The sequence below is a fragment of the Amia ocellicauda genome, chromosome 21 (genome assembly GCF_036373705.1).
Source record: "Amia ocellicauda isolate fAmiCal2 chromosome 21, fAmiCal2.hap1, whole genome shotgun sequence".
Lineage (NCBI taxonomy): Eukaryota > Metazoa > Chordata > Actinopteri > Amiiformes > Amiidae > Amia > Amia ocellicauda.
In genome coordinates, this window is record NC_089870.1 from 754,924 (window position 1) to 773,671 (window position 18,748).

Below are 18,748 nucleotides of genomic sequence, written 5' to 3' on the forward strand. Positions count from 1 at the left end.
GCTATCTTAAAGCATGTTCATGAGGGAAGATGAATGATAAATGCCACTGATGAACAGCTGCTTCCTTGCATTAATGTCACACAGGATTATGGGATTACCTAAGGGATTGATGGAAAATTACACGAGAAACATTCAATTTCTCCATGAAGAATGACCATAAAGGTATATCCAGGTCTGAGTAGTGTCTCTGAAAGTCAAAGGACACCTTCGTTTGGCTGTGTTGTGTTTGCACTCACAATGATTTGGCCGACTATGGCAGCCCTCCCCACTGGACCCGGCTGCAGGAGTAATCCGGTCATAGCAGCACCCATAGGTGGTGGAGCGGCAAGAGTCACTGGGCTCCCTCCTGGTGGTGGAGGAGTAGGACTCCTAACAGAGAGGGAGAGAGAGAGGGAGAGAGAGAGAGAGAGAGATGCATGTAGTCTTATAAGACAATATGTATCTTTTTTCTTCCTCTAAATTTTTTTCAGATACTCTGAAACTAACAGAGCTATCAAGCATCTGCAGACTGCTAGAGAAAGCCTGCTTCATGTCCCACATATTTAACAGTGAAATGTTTTTCATTCTGCAGCACATTACTAATAACACTGTATATACACATACTATTGAGTTTTAATTTAATGGCTCTATAAAGTTTAGTAATTGATTGGAAGGTTGACTGCTTTAAGGAAATGAGAGTGAGAGGACAAAATGTATGCTCACTAATTGGTTAATATGACCTTCAGTGGAATGAAGTGAAAAACTTGTGTGACTGGTATGGAGGTGTATTAGATAAGTGCACCTTTGATAAATAATATTGGACACCCCTGCAATAAATGAGCTGCATAGCTGGAAATGCATTACCATCAAAGGACTGCACCAAGATCTCACCAGTTTATATTTACAATCAGAATAGATGGTAAATCTTCTCAGATTCTGTCTTCTGAACTGTGCAGGGTGGACCACGAGACTTTTCAAGTTCATATGCCACCAACTGTCTATTATTGACACAAGCTACACTCACATTGACAATTGTTTTTCAGGTTCCCAGAGTTCCCAACAGGAGGGTGAACTAAGTATGAAGCCCTTACTGTAGGAGTGTGAGTGTACTGGCAGCCAGCCCTGAAGCGATCCAGGGCATCCCTCACCCCGTCAGGACAGCAGCCGAACCTGCAGAGCAATGCAGAGACATGTCTCAGCCTGACCCAGATAACACTGTACCCTGAGCACAATGGATCATGCCTCCATTCACACTCATATTATATTCTCTTTATATATGTTGTCTTAACGTAAGTTTATTCATAGACAAGAGGGTGAATTTTCATTTATATGCTGATTAACTCCACTTCTCTGTTAAACCAGGTGATATTAATACTACAGCAGAATGTAGCTACTAGGGCTTTAACAAAAACAAATAGATGGGTTGATATTGGTCCTGTGTTGGTTTCTCTCCACTGGCTTCCAGTACACTTTCAGATACATTACTAACATACACTCACCTAAAGGATTATTAGGAACACCATACTAATACTGTGTTTGACCCCCTTTCGCCTTCAGAACTGCCTTAATTCTACGTGGCATTGATTCAACAAGGTGCTGAAAGCATTCTTTAGAAATGTTGGCCCATATTGATAGGATAGCATCTTGCAGTTGATGGAGATTTGTGGGATGCACATCCAGGGCACGAAGCTCCCGTTCCACCACATCCCAAAGATGCTCTATTGGGTTGAGATCTGGTGACTGTGGGGGCCAGTTTAGTACAGTGAACTCATTGTCATGTTCAAGAAACCAATTTGAAATGATTCGACCTTTGTGACATGGTGCATTATCCTGCTGGAAGTAGCCACCAGAGGATGGGTACATGGTGGTCATAAAGGGATGGACATGGTCAGAAACAATGCTCAGGTAGGCCGTGGCATTTGAACGATGCCCAATTGGCACTAAGGGGCCTAAAGTGTGCCAAGAAAACATCCCCCCCACCATTACACCACCACCACCAGCCTGCACAGTGGTAACAAGGCATGATGGATCCATGTTCTCATTCTGTTTACGCCAAATTCTGACTCTACCATCTGAATGTCTCAACAGAAATCGAGACTCATCAGACCAGGCAACATTTTTCCAGTCTTCAACTGTCCAATTTTGGTGAGCTTGTGCAAATTGTAGCCTCTTTTTCCTATTTGTAGTGGAGATGAGTGGTACCCGGTGGGGTCTTCTGCTGTTGCAGCCCATCCGCCTCAAGGTTGTACGTGTTGTGGCTTCACAAATGCTTTGCTGCATACCTCGGTTGTAACGAGTGGTTATTTCAGTCAAAGTTGCTCTTCTATCAGCTTGAATCAGTCGGCCCATTCTCCTCTGACCTCTAGCATCAACAAGGCATTTTCGCCCACAGGACTGCCGCATACTGGATGTTTTTCCCTTTTCACACCATTCTTTGTAAACCCTAGAAATGGTTGTGCGTGAAAATCCCAGTAACTGAGCAGATTGTGAAATACTCAGACCGGCTCGTCTGGCACCAACAACCATGCCACGCTCAAAATTGCTTAAATCACCTTTCTTTCCCATTCAGACATTCAGTTTGGAGTTCAGGAGATTGTCTTGACCAGGACCACACCCCTAAATGCATTGATGCAACTGCCATGTGATTGATTGGTTAGATAATTGCATTAATGAGAAATTTAACAGGTGTTCCTAATAATCCTTTAGGTGAGTGTATAAAGCACTTACTGAAAAGCCCCATGATTAAGTAACAGAGTTACTAATTCCATATCAGCCTACACACTTATTGAGGTCATTTGACAGGGGCCTACTTTCTGTCCCAATGTTTTATCAGAGATGCGGACCCTCACTGATATTGTTTTTGTTGTTCAGTTTTTTATTCTCTGTAAATTAACTGTTAACTGTTTTTGAAACATTAATATTATTAATTAATATTATTTTCTTCCTGTACAACTTTTTGAGCTGTGTTTAGTATTAAAGGCAATACATAAATACAGTTTAATTATTATAAAATGTAATGTATATACAGTACTGTGCACACATTTTAGGCAGGTATGAAAAAATGCTGTAAAGTAAGAATGATTTCAAAAATAGACATGTCAATAGATTATATTTATCAATTAACTAAATGCAAAGTGAGTGAACAGAAGAAAAATCTACATCAAATCAATATTTGGTGTGACCACCCTTTGCCTTCAAAACAGCATCAACTCTTCTAGGTACACTTGCACACAGTTGTTAAAGGAACTCAGCAGGTAGGTTGGCCCAAACATCTTGGAGAACTAAACACAGTTCTTCTATGGATTTAGGCAGCCTCAGCTGCTTCTCTCTTCATGTAATCCCAGACAGACTCGACGATGTTGAGATCAGGGCTCTGTGGGGGCCATACCATCACTTCCAGGACTCCTTGTTCTTCTTTAAGCTGAAGATAGTGACTTCCACTGTATGTTTGGGAAATAAATTTGGGGCCAATCAGATGCCTCCCTTTAATTAAGGCCATTAATTCTGACCAAATCCCCAACTCCATTTGCACAAATGCAGCCCCAAAGTTGCAAGGAACCTCCAACATGCTTCACTGTTGCCTGCAGACACTTATACGTGTACCGCTCTCCAGCCCTTCGGCAAACAAACTGCCTTCTGCTACAGTCAAATATTTCAAATTTTGACTCATCAGTCCAGAGCACCTGCTGCCATTTTTCTGCACCCCAGTTCCTGTGTTTCCATGCATAGTTGAGTCGCTTGACCTTGTTACCATGTTGGAGATATGGCTTTTTGGCTGCAAGTCCTCCATGAAGGCCACTTCTACCCAGACTTCTCCGGACAGTAGATGGGTGTACCAGGGTCCCACTGTTTTCTGCCAATTCTGAGCTGATGGCACTGCTGGATATCTTCCAATTGCGAAGGGAAGTAAGCATGTACCTAGAATAATTGATGCTGAATTGAAGGCAAAGGGTGATCACACCCAATATGGATTTGATGTAGATTTTTCTTTTGTTCACTCACTTTACATTTTGTTAATTGATAAATATAGTCTATTAATGTCTATTTTTGAAAGCATTCTTACTTTACAGCATTTTTTCACACCTGCCTAAAACTTTTGCACAGTACTGTGTATATATATACACCGATCAGCCATAACATTATGACCACTGACAGGTGAAGTGAATAACACTGATAATCTTGTTATCATGGCACCTGTCAGTGGGTGGGATATATTAGGCAGCAAGTGAACATTTTGTCCTCAAAGTTGATGTGTTAGAAGCAGGAAAAATGGGCAAGCGTAAGGATCTGAGCGACTTTGACAAAGGCCAAATTGTGATGTCTAGACGACTGGGTCAGAGCATCTCCAAAACTGCAGGTCTTGTGGGGTGTTCCTGGTCTGCAGTGGTCAGTACCTATCAGAAGTGGTCCAAGGAAGGAAAAGTGGTGAACCAGCGACAGGGTCATGGGCGTGGGGAGCGAAGGCTGGCCCGTGTGGTCTGATCCAACAGACGAGCTACTGTAGTTCAAATTGCTGAAAAAGTGAATGCTGGTTCTGATAGAAAGGTGTCAGAACACACAGTGCATCGCAGTTTGTTGCATATGGGTCTGTGTAGCCGCAGACCAGTCAGGGTGCCCATGCTGACCCCTGTCCACTGCCGAAAGCGCCTACAATGGGCACGTGAGCATCAGAACTGGACCACGGAGCAATGGAAGAAGGTGGCCTGGTCTGATGAATCACGAGTTGCAGGTGTTGACTTGGCCTCCAAATTCCCCAGATCTCAATCAAATCGAGCATCTGTGGGATGTGCTGGACAAACAAATCCAATCCATGGAGGCCCCACCTCACAACTTACAGGACTTAAAGGATCTGCTGCTAATGTCTTGGTGCCAGATACCACAGCACACCTTCAGCGGTCTAATGGAGTCCATCCCTCTAAGGGGTCAGGGCTGTTTTGGCGGCAAAAGGGGGACCTACACAATATTAGGCAGGTGGTCATAATGTTATGGCTGATTGGTGTATGTATAATATATATATACATATACACACACATATACAGACGGGTGACAAATAAAAGGCAACAACAACATGAAGTGTCTCCGTAAGGTGTTGGGCCACCACAATCCGCCAGAACAGCTTAAATTCTCTCTGAAGTCTCTGAACTCTACTGGAGGGATGGAACACCATTCTTCCAAAAGAATCATTTGGGGCTTTGATGATGATGGTAGAGAGCGCTGTCTAACATGTCAGTCCAAAATCTCCCATAGGTGTTCAATTGGGTTGAGATCTGCTGACTGCGAAGGCCATAGCATATGATTCACATCATCCCTGTGGATGGGGCATTGTCATCCTAGAAGAGACCACTCCCATCAGGATAGAAATGTTTCACCATAGGATAAAGGTGATCACTCAGAATAATTTTGTAATGATCTGCAGTGGCCCTTCCCTCTAAGGGGACAAATGGACGCAAATCATGCCAGGAAAATGCCCCCCACAGCATAAAAGAGCCTCCGGACCTCCTCACTGTAGGGGTCAAGCAGTCAGGCCTGTACTGTTCTCTTGGTATCGCCACACAAGCACTCGTCCACTTGTCCACTCGAGAACACGAGCCAGTTGAGCAGTCTTTGATTTAAAGTATGTATGGGTATGCAAAGGTCTTGTTCATATTTAACCCCTTTTTCACATATATTCCACTCCATAATTATAATAATTATTATAACTATTATTATTATAACAAAAAAAGGCAAACAAGCACAAATTTATTTTCAAGTGTTTTTTCATTGCCCATACATCATCTATTAGCTTTATGCTATGTTCTGCATTCTAGGCCACAATATTTAGTATTATTCACAGTGCCCTGTCATTTCCTGTGTGCTCCCTGTAATGAATTTCTAAATTTCAACTTGCTGGCAGAGTACCTGGTTTGGGTACAGCTGTTGCCAGGGCAGCCCGAGCCTTGGGGTCCACTGGCAGGGGTCCATCCATCAGAACAGCACCCATACTGGGACTGCGTGCACCTCTGGGGCTGTGACTCCCATTGGTTGTACAGGTTGATGGTGCCCCCATCGTTTGTCCTGGAGCCATCTCTGCCAGGGTCCCTCCACCCATCCCTGTAATCTGAGCAAAGGACAGTCAGCCACCTCCATGAAGTTGGCACACCATGTGTTCAGAATATGAATAAAAATATATGCATTCATTTATGCTACATTTGTTCTGGTTTGTGCTGTATTTGTATTCATCAGTGCAGTTATAGTTTTTTTAATTATCAGCGATGACGTCACCTAGCACCCCATCAAACTCCAAATCGATTCAAATTGGTGTCATTCGTTTATGCTACATGTGTGCTGGTTTGTGCAGCCATAATAATTGTTTGTACCGAAATTGTTCTTGAGATATTAAGCATTATATTTTAATCACTTAACAGTGGTCTCTGTCCTTTATGCTACGATTGTGCCGATTCTTGCTGTAAAATGCAAGGGCTATTTTGGCTGTATCCGGCTTCAAAAGCGTATTCTGCTTCAATAAAATTCTGCTTGTAGGTTGCAGTGCAACTGCACAACAGGGTTCTTTGTTCATCTGCCTACAGCAAACCAGGACAGTCGGGTTTGGAATGCTGAAAACACCAATCAAGCAATGTTTTGCTTTAATAATAATTAAACATGTCATCAATGCATAGACTTCTCCATGTCTCATTTTTGTAGGTTAGGACTACATCATTTTGTTTAGGCTTAAGACTACGAAAACGCAAACACTGGAAACAGTGACAACGTGAATAAACGTTCAGTTCAGATATTGTTACCTGTTATCAACAGGTTCACTCCATTTTGGGTACAAGGAAGTAGCCTATAACTCCATGCGAACCCTATACAATTGAAAATGTATTTGTTTGCACCAGACATCAGTTATCCAGGGCAACTTCTTACTAGATGGTCAATGTTGTTCACGCATTTTAAGTTATTTAAATCACATTGCTTTAAAAACGGTCTCCTCTAATTAATAAAAAGTTGAGCCATGTACCCTAATAAAACAGTGGTCAGCATAGCACATAGCCATGTGATAATGAAATAAGCTGATTTCGACATTCCAGAATTAGGAATAATTCGATTGAAATCAATGTTTTTTTACTAAAATAAATATAATACATATAATAGGGTTGAGATATATCTATTAACACTGGCATTATTATAGCCAGAAACATTGTTTTTTTATCACTGGAAACTAGATAGTTAGGGCTTTCAAATGGTACAAGATTGTTAAGATCGGATGTTGCTGTTTGGAGATATTGACTTGCAAAATATAGGAAACATTTACTACATAATACCAAAAAATAAAAAAATATCATAACTCCTTCAGTTTTTATCCAATTGTCACCCAGTTTGTTTTAAAAGTTGAATTTTGACTTGTACTTTAAGGGACAATTGTAAGAAAAATAACTTTACATTGACATTTTTTTCATAAAATCCTAAAATGGCATAATTCATAATACATAATTATGTTGTATATATATATTTTTTTTTAAATCGATTAGTTTGACAGACACTTGAATCTGATCTGCTATCTGTTGGACTCCAGAGCAGCAGGATAGGAGAGTATACAGGGAGAGCAAGAGATGACAAGACTGTCCATTGGATAACTATAACCTTTGATCTTAGCCTCAAACGGGTGAAAAAAGGTTGCACAGCTACAGTGCTAATATGGTCACAGTCCAGACTACAGCTGGCTGAATACAACCACACACTTCAGTGGCTCTGATCTGTTTTTTATGAGAACACAGTGAATCAAAACCTTTCAATCTAATTAACATATTAAAAAGCAGTGAAAACCATACATAATAAACATAAGAAAGTTTACAAAGGAGAAGAGGCCATTCACCTCATTGTGCTCATTTGGTGTCCATTAATAACTAAGTGAACCAAGGATCACATCCAGTTATACAACAGAATACTCCCCAAGACACACAAAAACAGCTGTCTGTTGCCATTCTCACACTCGTAAAGGTAAAGAATAGCAATGCAGTTCCAGCACAAATTACTTTGAGACAAAGAACAAATAATTGTTTGCATATTCAAAATGGTGAGTAGAATGTACAAGAACTCTGTAATTTAATGGCATACCTGTAGTCACTTATAATTGTAATTAATATATCAACTACAGTCCAATTACATCATTGTCATGTTAAAGTTTTCAAAATTTGATAAAAAATATATAATACTGTATAGGCTAATTTTGCTTACAGAGAATTACAATATACAGTATAAATGCTTATATTATATTATATATGCTTTTATACTGTATTTTGTTGAGAACATAAAACATCTTATTACATTGACTGTTTTTTCTAATGCCTTTGAAAACTGTTTCTTGTGAGAACTATAAATTGCTAAGGTGTCTGCAAAAAAATAAAAATAAAATAATAATACAAATAATATTACCTTTTACGTGATTGTAACAAAATATAAGTGTAATTATAATTCAGAATAAACACAAAAAGATTGTAATTTTAATTATAATTAATCCCAGATGTTTTCCACAGGGGATAGAAGAAAAAACTAAAAATGAAGCAGCAAAGGATCTATAATGTGCGATTTTTATCCCCCCCAAAAACTGATGCTATTAAACTCAATTATCAGGCATTAGTGTTAATGTAATAAGCTGGGTCAGGCCTGGTTTCTGGGTGCTGTCCAGTGTGTGGAGGGCATTAACCTGTCGAGGGCTCTTCAGAGATGTATGGTACCAGGATGCCAAGATGTGTGTTATCGTAATCTTGAGGGTCGGGCATGCTGGGCACCCCTGCACAGACACACAAAGACATATTGTCAGAGCAGAGGGCAAGGTGGCAAGACACAGGCTGTACTGAACTCCAAGCAGCTATACAGATTTTAAAGTAGAGAGTACAGTGGATTGCATAAGTATTTACCCCCCAAGGACTTTTTCACATTTTGTTGTTACAATCTGCAATGAAAGTTGATTAAATTGGGATTCTCTCCCTTTGATTAACACCACATTCTTATGAAACAAAAGTTAATTAAACATAAACAACTGAAATGTGTTAGTTGTATAAGTATTCATCCTCCTGAGTCAATACTTGGTAGAATCACCTTTGACAGCAATTACAGCTGCGAGTCTATTTGGGTATACAGTATACCAGCTTTGCACATATGGTTGGATGGGCACCTTTGGCTAACAGCAGCTTTCAAGTCTTGCCACAGATTCTCAATTGGATTGAGGTCTGGGCTTTGACCAGGCCATTCTAGGACTCTCAGCAAGCGAGAACTCAGTTTGTGGCGGTAGTTGAAAGCAAACAATGGCGCCTGGTCTGCCTCTAAGTGATCTGGCTATAAAGTGCATTGGGGGAGTTTACATACAGTGCTTTTAACTCATGAAGTGATGAAGCATGCGCACATTTGGCATGAAAACTTGGCAGAATCAGGTTTGCGGCAAAAAAAAAAAAAATGGCCACAGAGAAGGGCAGGGTCAATCCCAAATACTCGAGTAAATTACTAAAAATTATGAATACACAGGAAAAACATACCCATTTCCACATGTACAGTGGCTTCACCCCCCTTGGACATTTCCACATATCATTGTGTTACAACATGAAATCAGAATCAGAATCAGTTTTTGCCACTGATCAACCCAGACATTTGAGTTGAATGTTCCTTCATCTTCATTATTTAGTTTTTTTAGGAATTGTACTAATTCAGTAGTGTTGAGTAGTGGTTAGGGGTGTGGGTTCAGTCTCAGGTGGGGGACACTGCTGTTGTACCCTTGGGCAAGGTACTTTACCTAGATTGCTCCAGTAAATGTCCAGCTGTATAAATGGGTAAAATGTAAAAAATAATGTGATATATTGTAAGAATTATCACCCTGGATAAGGGTGTCTGCTAAGAAATTGAGTAGTAATAATAATAACCAACTGTGGAACCTCCCACAGGTGTATTTAGCCTGAGATCATATAACACACCTTAACTGCACAGAGGTGGACTCCATTCAACTAATTATGTGACTTCTAAAGACAATTGGTTTCACCACAGCTCAATCAGGTGTGGCATACTTATGTATGCAATTATTTTCTGTTTTGTATTATAATTAATTTAGAAAAATTTGCAGATTATATTTTTCACTTTGACATTATGGACATTTTCTGTGTTGATCAGTGGCATAAACTCTTGATTAAATCCATTCTTAATTCATGTTGTAACACATTGAAATGTAGAAAAGTCTAAGGGGGGTAAATACGTTTGCCACTGTAAATCTTGCATTTCACGTGCAAATGCTACTGAGATAGAACATAAGAACATAAGAACATAAGAACGTTTACAAACGAGAGGAGGCCATTCGTCCATTAATAACTAAGTGTTCCAAGGATCCTATCCAGTCTATTTTTGAATGTTCCCAAATTTTCAGCATCTACCAAATTGTTCCAGATTGTGACTACTCTCTGTGTGAAGAAGTGTCTCCTGTTTTCCATTTTGAATGCCTTGTAGACCAATTTCCATTTGTGTCCCCGGGTGCGTGTGTCCCTGCTGATCTGGAAAAGCTCCTCTGGTTTGATGCTGTCGATGCCTTTCATGATTTTGAAGACTTGAATAAAGTCCCCACGTAGTCTCCTCTGTTCCAGGGTGAAAAGGTTCAGTTCCCTCAGTCTCTCAGTAGGACATTCCCTTCAGACCTGGAATAAGTCTGGTTGCTCTCCTCTGAACTGCCTCTAGAGCAGCGATATCTTTCTTGAAGTGTGGAGCCCAGAACTGTACACAGTATCCAGATGAGGTCTAACTAGTGCATTGTACAGTCTGAACATTACTGCCCTTGTTTTAAATTGTACACTTTTGACAATGTACCCTAGCATTCTGTTTGCCTTTTTTATTGCTTCCCCACATTGTTTGGATGGAGAAAGTGAGGAGTCCACATAGACTCATCTAGTTCTATTTCTCCCATAGTGTAATTAAAGTGGACATTTTTGTTACCTGCGTGTAATACCTTGCACTTGTCCACATTGAATTTAATCTGAATGTTATCTAAGTCCCTTTGAATAGCCTGTGCTGACGAGATTGTATCTGCTGAGCCACCTATTTAATATATCGGCAAATTTGACATGTTTTCTAACTATCCCAGAGTCCAGATCATTAATATAGATTAGAAAAAGCAAAGGCCCTAGTACTGATCCCTGTGGAACTCCACTAACAACCTCACTCCAGTTAGAAGCGACTCCTCTAATCAATACCCTCTGTTTCCTATACATCAACCAGTAACCAGATAATTGTATATTCTCTTAAATGTGCGCATTATCACTTTATTGTGGGTTTCAAGGTAAAGTAACTTGCTGATGGACATTTTAATGGTTAGCAATGGTGTATTTCAGGACCAGCTTTCAACGACTTTATGTCTTTTGCGTCACGATCATTTAGGAACTGGGGATCACACACTTAATGACATTTGAAATACCTTTGTCATTTGGATCTTGGACTCAGACTTGAATCACCATATTAGATCAAGTAGATCCCGACCAATACAGGTCCGATACCGATACCAATACCGATAATTGGGAAGCAAAATTTCCAGATTACCAATATATCTGCCGATATTTTTTTTTTTGTTAGCATGCAAAACAGACCCCTCAAGTTTCTCAGTGTCAGAGATAAATTGTGTAAATATGCACTGCAGGTGAGATTTTTATTTAACATAATAAACTTAACATTAATTTTCATCATAAACAAATCAAACACTGTAAAAATAAATTAAATTAGAATTTATAAAATATAAAAATATGCATGTTCTAGCTATACATTAGAACAGAGACAAAGGTATATGAGCAATTTCACACACAAATAGAAAAATGTGCATGTTCTCTACAGTAGAGAAAATAAAATGATAGTGTTAGGTGCTGGCCTAGTTTATATTTGCATTTTACATGTGTCAGGTTTGCAAGTCCTGCACTCATTACTGCCAATCCAACAGGGGCAGTGTGATGGAGTAGGCACATTCCTCTGTTAAAGATATTTGAAAAATCCTCCCAAACATTCAAAGGCTTACCCGGGGTGGGTGGTGGAGCGGCCATCTTGGGGAAGGTAGGGAAGGGTTACAGAGGCCATCTTGGGAAGGGATTTTAGAGATCTGGGTCACCTTATCGCTGACGTGGGGAGGGGGGTTAAGGTCAATGTGTGGAATGTCATTTCCTTGGTTTATAGTTTAGGTTTGTTTTATAATCAAATATCACTTTTTATTATAAGTTTGTTATGTTTATGTAAACTTATTTTGGGAATGTATGTTTATGGTTGTGTAATTTTATCTTTCTTTCTACCACAACTATTTTTGAATGGTTTGGTGCAGGGGCTGGGGCTAAGCTGACTATGGTAGAAAAGCTGAACCAAGAAGGTAGTGTCGGAGGTTATGCTGGAGTGGATAGGATGTTACAGAGGGCCTATTTTAAACATATAGGTAACTGCAAATCTGGGGCTAGGAATTAGTTATTCTGCTTGTGTTTTTTTTTTTCTTGTTTTTGTTTCTTTCCTGGACTGAGTTTTTGTTAGAAACTTCTTCATTTCTTTTGTCAGTTTTTTCATAATAAGTGACAATTAATAAATTGTATATTGCAACTGTTCCTGTTTTTTCTAACATCTGGCCCTTGGTCCACAACAGGCAGGTTATAGTGCAGGAAGCACAGCACAGCTGCATTTGCATTGAATATGTTAAATGTATTGCAATACGAATCACAGCCAAAACACGATGTAGGATTTGAAATAGTTTTATAAATATAATGCATAGTTTCAGTTTTAGTAAACATTGTCTGAGAGATGCATTTTTTCACTAACTTTCTTTAGATGTGATCTGAGCTTGCTTGTGATTTGGAGACAAACAGTTCAGCAAACATTTACTGGTTTTCTTTATTGTAATTGCTATTGTGAATTTTGAAAAGTGTTATAATTAACTTTTCAGTACAAATGTGCCTCTATACCATAGTATATGGTAATCTTCAGTCAAGACGTAAATAAACAATCAAAACTATGGATACTCCAATGCAGCGCAGCTTTCAAAAATACTTTCTATTGGTTATGAGGGTTTTAGTAAAACACATGTTTATTGGTTTATGAGTCCTGTGTTTCTCAGTAGGGGTGTGTTTGATTCACAATGGCACTTAGTAGTGTGCGTGCGGCACCGCTGAGCATTAGAATCACTGTGGAGTCAGAAGCTTCCAGAGAAAACTAAAGCACCATAACTATGTTAAAATATAATGGTTAACGACTGTTAAACAAAATAAACATGTATTTATTTGTTGTCTGAAGTCTGACAAAGGATTTTATGGTCATTTGGGAAAAAATATTTAGCCAATAGTTTTAGAAAATATATCAGTGCATTATCGGTGGAATATGTGCCTATACAGATATTTCTATAAAATATCATCCGATAATATCGGTGCTCCAATATATCTGAGACTTTGTCGCAAACTAGGACTTTTCAGAAGGAGCAAACATTCAGATTTAAACTTATAGCTATCGCTGGGTGCATCTTCGTGCTATTCAAAGGGGATTCATCTGACAAAGCAATATACCATTCAATTAAGTAATTAAGACCTAGGTTGGAACAAAAACCAGCAGGGCAGGGGGTACTCCAGGACTGGTTTGAAAACCCCTTGTGTAAGACATACAGCAGTTCCTGAGGCAGCGGGTGAGCAAAGGTGTCCACGCCCAGGGAGCCCCCTCCCGTGTCCAGTGTATTGGCCTTATTGATCGGATGATACTGCCCAGCACCCACAGGAGAAGTCTGCACGCCACACAATGTAGTCCGGGGAGCATAAGCCCCCCCTGGTGGTTAATATAAATAACTACTGTCATGTTGTCTGTCCAAACTAGGACATTTCTGTTTGACAGGACATGGTGAAAGTGGCGCAGCACCAGCAGCACTGCATGCAGCTCCTGTGCTTTGATGTGGGCAGACAACCACAGACCACTCCATGTCCCCTTCACTCCTATTCCATTCCAGACAGCGCCCCAGCCTGTGTTTGAGGCATTAGTGGTGATGACTTCCCTTCTGTGAGGGCAGCCGAGGCACAAGTTGTCGTGATTTTGCCATCAAGACAGTGTCCTCCTGCATGTCTGTCTCTTGTTGGGTGTAACCTATGAGCATTTACCCAGCGTTGTAACGGACACATTTGCATGATTCCAAGAGGAAGAATATTTGAGGCATCCGTCATCAGCCGTTTTTGGAATTGAACCAGTTGGAGAGTCGATGTCCTCCTGAATAATGCAAGGCACGTCTCCAATGACTCGATTCTGTCTTTTGACAGCGTCAAAGCATGTTCACAATGTCTGTCCACGAGGACTGCACCACTTCAACAAAGTCGTCAAACAAGGGCAAGGCCTCCGGAGTCCTAGTTAGTTTCTCCCTCACTAGCCTGTTCCAAGCCTGTTTCTGGGTGCATCCTCACTGGGGGACCAGGGGATGTCCACTGCCTGCATGGCCTGCCTTATCAAGTCCCAGAATTCGGCACTGGGGTATTCGAGCGGCTCCACCTTTGAGTTCGTCTCCTCCATCTCTACCACTGACGGGGGAGCTCTGACACATCTGAATGTGATGCTGCACACAAACGCCTCCTCCTGTGGTGGTGGTGGCAGGTGGGGGGTGATGGTGGAGCCTCCTGCTGGCTCTGCACCGCCCCGCTCTGCCCACATTATGACCAGCACGTGATGCTGGTCGTTCAAAGCAGCAATCATTGCTCCCATCTGGTGGACCTCCAGGGGGAAAATGCCCCCCTCCTTCTGCTGGTTAGAGATTGCTGCAGTGGTGTGTGTAGCGGGGGGGAGCGTAGAGGGGAGAGCGAGCACCAGCTAACTGGGGACCTCCTCCTGGGAAAGTGCATCCATCTCTCCGGGGACAACCTGCAGGGGGGGTGAAGGCAAAGCAGATCTCTCTCTTGCTGGTAAGATCCTCGCACTGTAGGATGAGGAAGATAAGGATGCCCTAGAAGCTGTCTCTCGCGGTGGAAACACTCAGTTGTGGAGCCTGCCGAGGAGCAAGCACCCTTAAGTGCTCCCTTAAATGCTCTCTGGGCATGATCTGTGCTCAAGCACTGCGCACATAAGTCATGCCCATCTATGACCCAAGGGCGACTCCGATTGGCACCGTGTGCAGCAGTGGAAAGCTCCCTTAGGCTTCATTTTGGGGAAGATGAAGATTGTTTGTATATCCACCTCCACTAAGCCCTCTATAAAGGATGACAAATCCTGGGGCAAGAAAAATCTCTCCTCACAGGAGATTGTGTCTGCCCTGCTCAGGTTGATGACAGCGTCGAGAGCTGCATCGAAGTCGTCAATGGGCATATCGACGTTGTAGGATGTTTTGATGTTGTTTGGCGTGTCAACGTTGTGGAGGGTCTCGACGTCGATGGGCGTTTCAATCTAATGCATTGATGCATTGACCTCGACAGAAGTTCTCCTGACATCAAGTGGTTGTCAATGTCGACTTCGAGGGAGGTTTTTGTCGATCTCAAGGGAAAAGTTTTCATCTTCGAGGGAATCTCGTCGACCTCGAGGGAATTCTCGATCTCGAGGGAGTGTCTTGTCGACCTTTATGCGACCTTGAGGGAGATTCTCTCAACCTCTAGGGAAATCCGTCGATGTCCTGCGACTGCCTGAGAGACAGCGCCCAGACCAACAGCAGCAAGGAGGTTCGAGCTTGACCTTGCCCACACCAGCAGCTCCAGAAGAAGCACCCTGCAGCTCTCTCTCACACCTCAGTCACTGTAGAACTCTGTAAGGACGGTAAGAAAACCAATGCGTATGACAGATCTCTAAAGAGGGGCTTGCGCCGACTCTTAACGAGACTACGAAGAGAAAAGGGAGCAAACTTCTCCAAGCTTTCCAATCATGTAAAGTGAAACCGAAAGCACTATCATTCGCAAGGTGAAAGAAGAAATGGCAGTCTGCAACTGTTAGGAGAAGACTTTTCACAGACGCTGGGGGTGGGTCTTCCTCCTGCCCACAGGGCCCCTACAGGGAAGAATTGATATATGTTTTCACTTATTGACAGGTCAGAAGGCTCTTCCCAATGACTGTCTTTCGATTTGAAAGGGAATGACAATTGTAGTATAGTAATTTGGTTATTTATTAGGGTGTTGATAATGTAAAGGTTAGAAACAAATAAAAATGTACAGATAAATGATGCAGGCTACAGACCATGAATAGGACCATTCTTGCTTTAAGGTCACACTGGAGTGTGACGTCTGATAAGTGTGTATGCCTAAGAGACTGACTATGTGCATAAAGTATTTTTATTACCTTGCAGGTGTATCTAGGCCTGAGCTCTTTACTAACCACATATGCCCTCATGCAAGGCCACAGAGGATCTGATCAGTTAACACTATAGATTGTGTTATTGATATATATTTAATTAATAATCTATAATCAATAATCAATAAAAAATGAAATTGTACTGAATGTTAAATACTTAAATAAACGTAAATAAACTGAAAATGTAATACTTATTGATATGCATGTTAAATTGAGCAACATTACCAATTTAAATTCAAGACTTAAATATTTATAAATGCACCAGAAGGATACTAAATTGATATACAACTGCAAGAGCAACAGACTCCCACTTAAAAGGCCAAACTAAGTGGAGTTTGAAGGTCTTAGGTCTTTTTTAAAGCCCTTATTGCCATCAATCTACTGTCTATATGAGGGGTGTTATACAGACATAAGACTGAGCAGGGCAGTGGGGCAGAGAGACTCACACTGAGGGCGGGAGCAGTCCTGTGTGTTGCAGTACTCCGTGGTGGGGGGCTTGGTGGTGGAATCACAAAACTCTGCGTTGTAGAAGTTGTGGTCTGGGTCGGAGCAGATCACCTGGCGCTCCCGCAGGCCTGACTTACAGCTCTTTGAACACTGTAGAAACAGGGATTAAAGTGCTTGGGTGTCAACTCATGATAGAGGACTTTTAATAGTAGTGTACTTGTTTGGCTATGATTCCTACACTTTGTCTTCGCTGCATTGGATCTCTACCTGGGGCAAAGGAGTATTATCACCTAACCACATTTCAATGATGATTGGAGGCTTCTACAGTGATGTGAGTTATTATTAGGGTGTTAGCTGAATGTAAATAGTTTATGTTGTATTCAATTTTGGTCTATTGATTGATTACTGTAAAACAATATATATCCAACATATATTTTTAATAATATTTTATTTATTCACAATTGCTCTTCAGCTGGCAGGGAACTCACATTTACCACTGAAATTAACATTGACCATATAGCAGTATTTCTACCCTTATAATTACAGTAGTTTTGATTTTAAATTCTGGCAGCTGTCAAAGTGGGAGGGTTCAGGGGCGTCTATATACTGAACAAAAATATAAACACAACATGTAAAGTTGTGGTCCCATGTTTCATGCACTGAAATGAAAGATCCCACAAATGTGTTTACATCCCTGTTAGTGAGCATTTCTCCTATCATTTATTTAATCTTAATTTATCTACCAAAAGCCACCTCCAACATAGTTTTAGAGAATTTGGCAGTATGTCCAACCGGCCTCACAACCGCAGACAACGTGTAACCACGCCAGCCCAGGACCTCCACACCCAGCTCCGGCTTCTTCAACTGAGGAATCGACTGAGACTGATGAAACTGTGGGATTGCACAACTGAGGAACTGCCAGAAACCATCTCAGGAAAGCTCATCTGCGTGCTCGTTGTCCTCACCAGAGTCTTGACCTGACTGCAGCTCTGGTGGACAAAGTCAGCTTGCCAAATGACGCTCCCTCTAAATTTGAGACTTGAAATCCATAGATTAGGGCCTAATTAATGTATTTCAATTGACTGATTTCCATATATGAACTCTGACTCTTAATTATGTATCTTCTTATTGAATTAATGTTTTTCTTTATATTTAACAATTATATAAATACATTTATCAAATAATGAAATGGTGAAAAGAGAGGGTTCTCAGAAAAATAAAAAAATAAATACTCAGGAAAATTATTTTCCCCCTCTTATCACTGCAACTCAGTAGTAGGCAGCACCAGAATCTCAGGTGTTATAAATAAAACACATTTCACATAAAAACAAGGCACTACACTGAAAAAGAGGGATTTGTCTGTGTTGTATATATATACAAACAGGTGACAAATTGAAGGAAAAACCTCAATACATGAATGGAGGAACATAACGAATGCAGATGCCTCCAAACAGGTGTACTGCATGATGCAATTAAGCAATTTCCTATCATGCTCTGTGGCATGTATAAAAATGCTAAGCAGGCCCAGTTGACCTCGATTTTGGATCAAGATGGCGAGAGGAAAGGATCTAAGTGGCTTTGAAAGAGGGGTCATTATTGGGGCACGAATGGCAGGAGCTTCAGTCACAAAGACTCTCAACTGGCTAGTGTTCTCGACAAGTGGGCGAGTGCATGTGTGGCAACACCAAGAGAACAGTACAGGCCTGACTGCTTGACCCCTACAGCGAGGGAGTCTGTTCTGTTATGTTGTGGGGGGCATTTTCCTGGCATGGTTTGGGTCCACTCCTTAGAGGGAAGGGTCACTGCAAATCATTACAAAGTTATTCGATCACCTTTATCCCATGGTGACACATTTCTATCCTGATGGGAGTGGTCTCTTCCAGGATGACAATGCCCCATCCACAGGGCACAAGGGCTCACTGAATAGTTTGATGAGTATGAAAATGATGTGAATCATAGGCTATGGCCTTTGCAGTGACCAGATCTCAACCCAATTGAAGACTTAAGGGAGATTGTGGACCGACGTGTTAAACAGCGCTGTCCACCACCATCATCA

General features: G+C 41.2%; 1 protein-coding gene across 5 annotated transcripts in view; it reads right to left on the reverse strand.

The window, feature by feature from the left end:
• The window catches only part of LOC136717292 (papilin), a 117,005-nt gene that overhangs the window by 23,026 nt on the left and 75,231 nt on the right, over nt 1–18,748 (reverse strand). For all 5 annotated transcript variants that reach the window (XM_066694844.1, XM_066694843.1, XM_066694841.1 and 2 more), the window contains 5 exons: nt 16,692–16,842; nt 8,663–8,749; nt 5,878–6,076; nt 1,071–1,149; nt 237–369 (listed from right to left, as the gene is read on the reverse strand). In XM_066694844.1, coding sequence (XP_066550941.1) covers nt 237–369; nt 1,071–1,149; nt 5,878–6,076; nt 8,663–8,749; nt 16,692–16,842 — 649 coding nt within the window. The remainder of the gene's footprint in view (nt 1–236; nt 370–1,070; nt 1,150–5,877; nt 6,077–8,662; nt 8,750–16,691; nt 16,843–18,748) is intronic.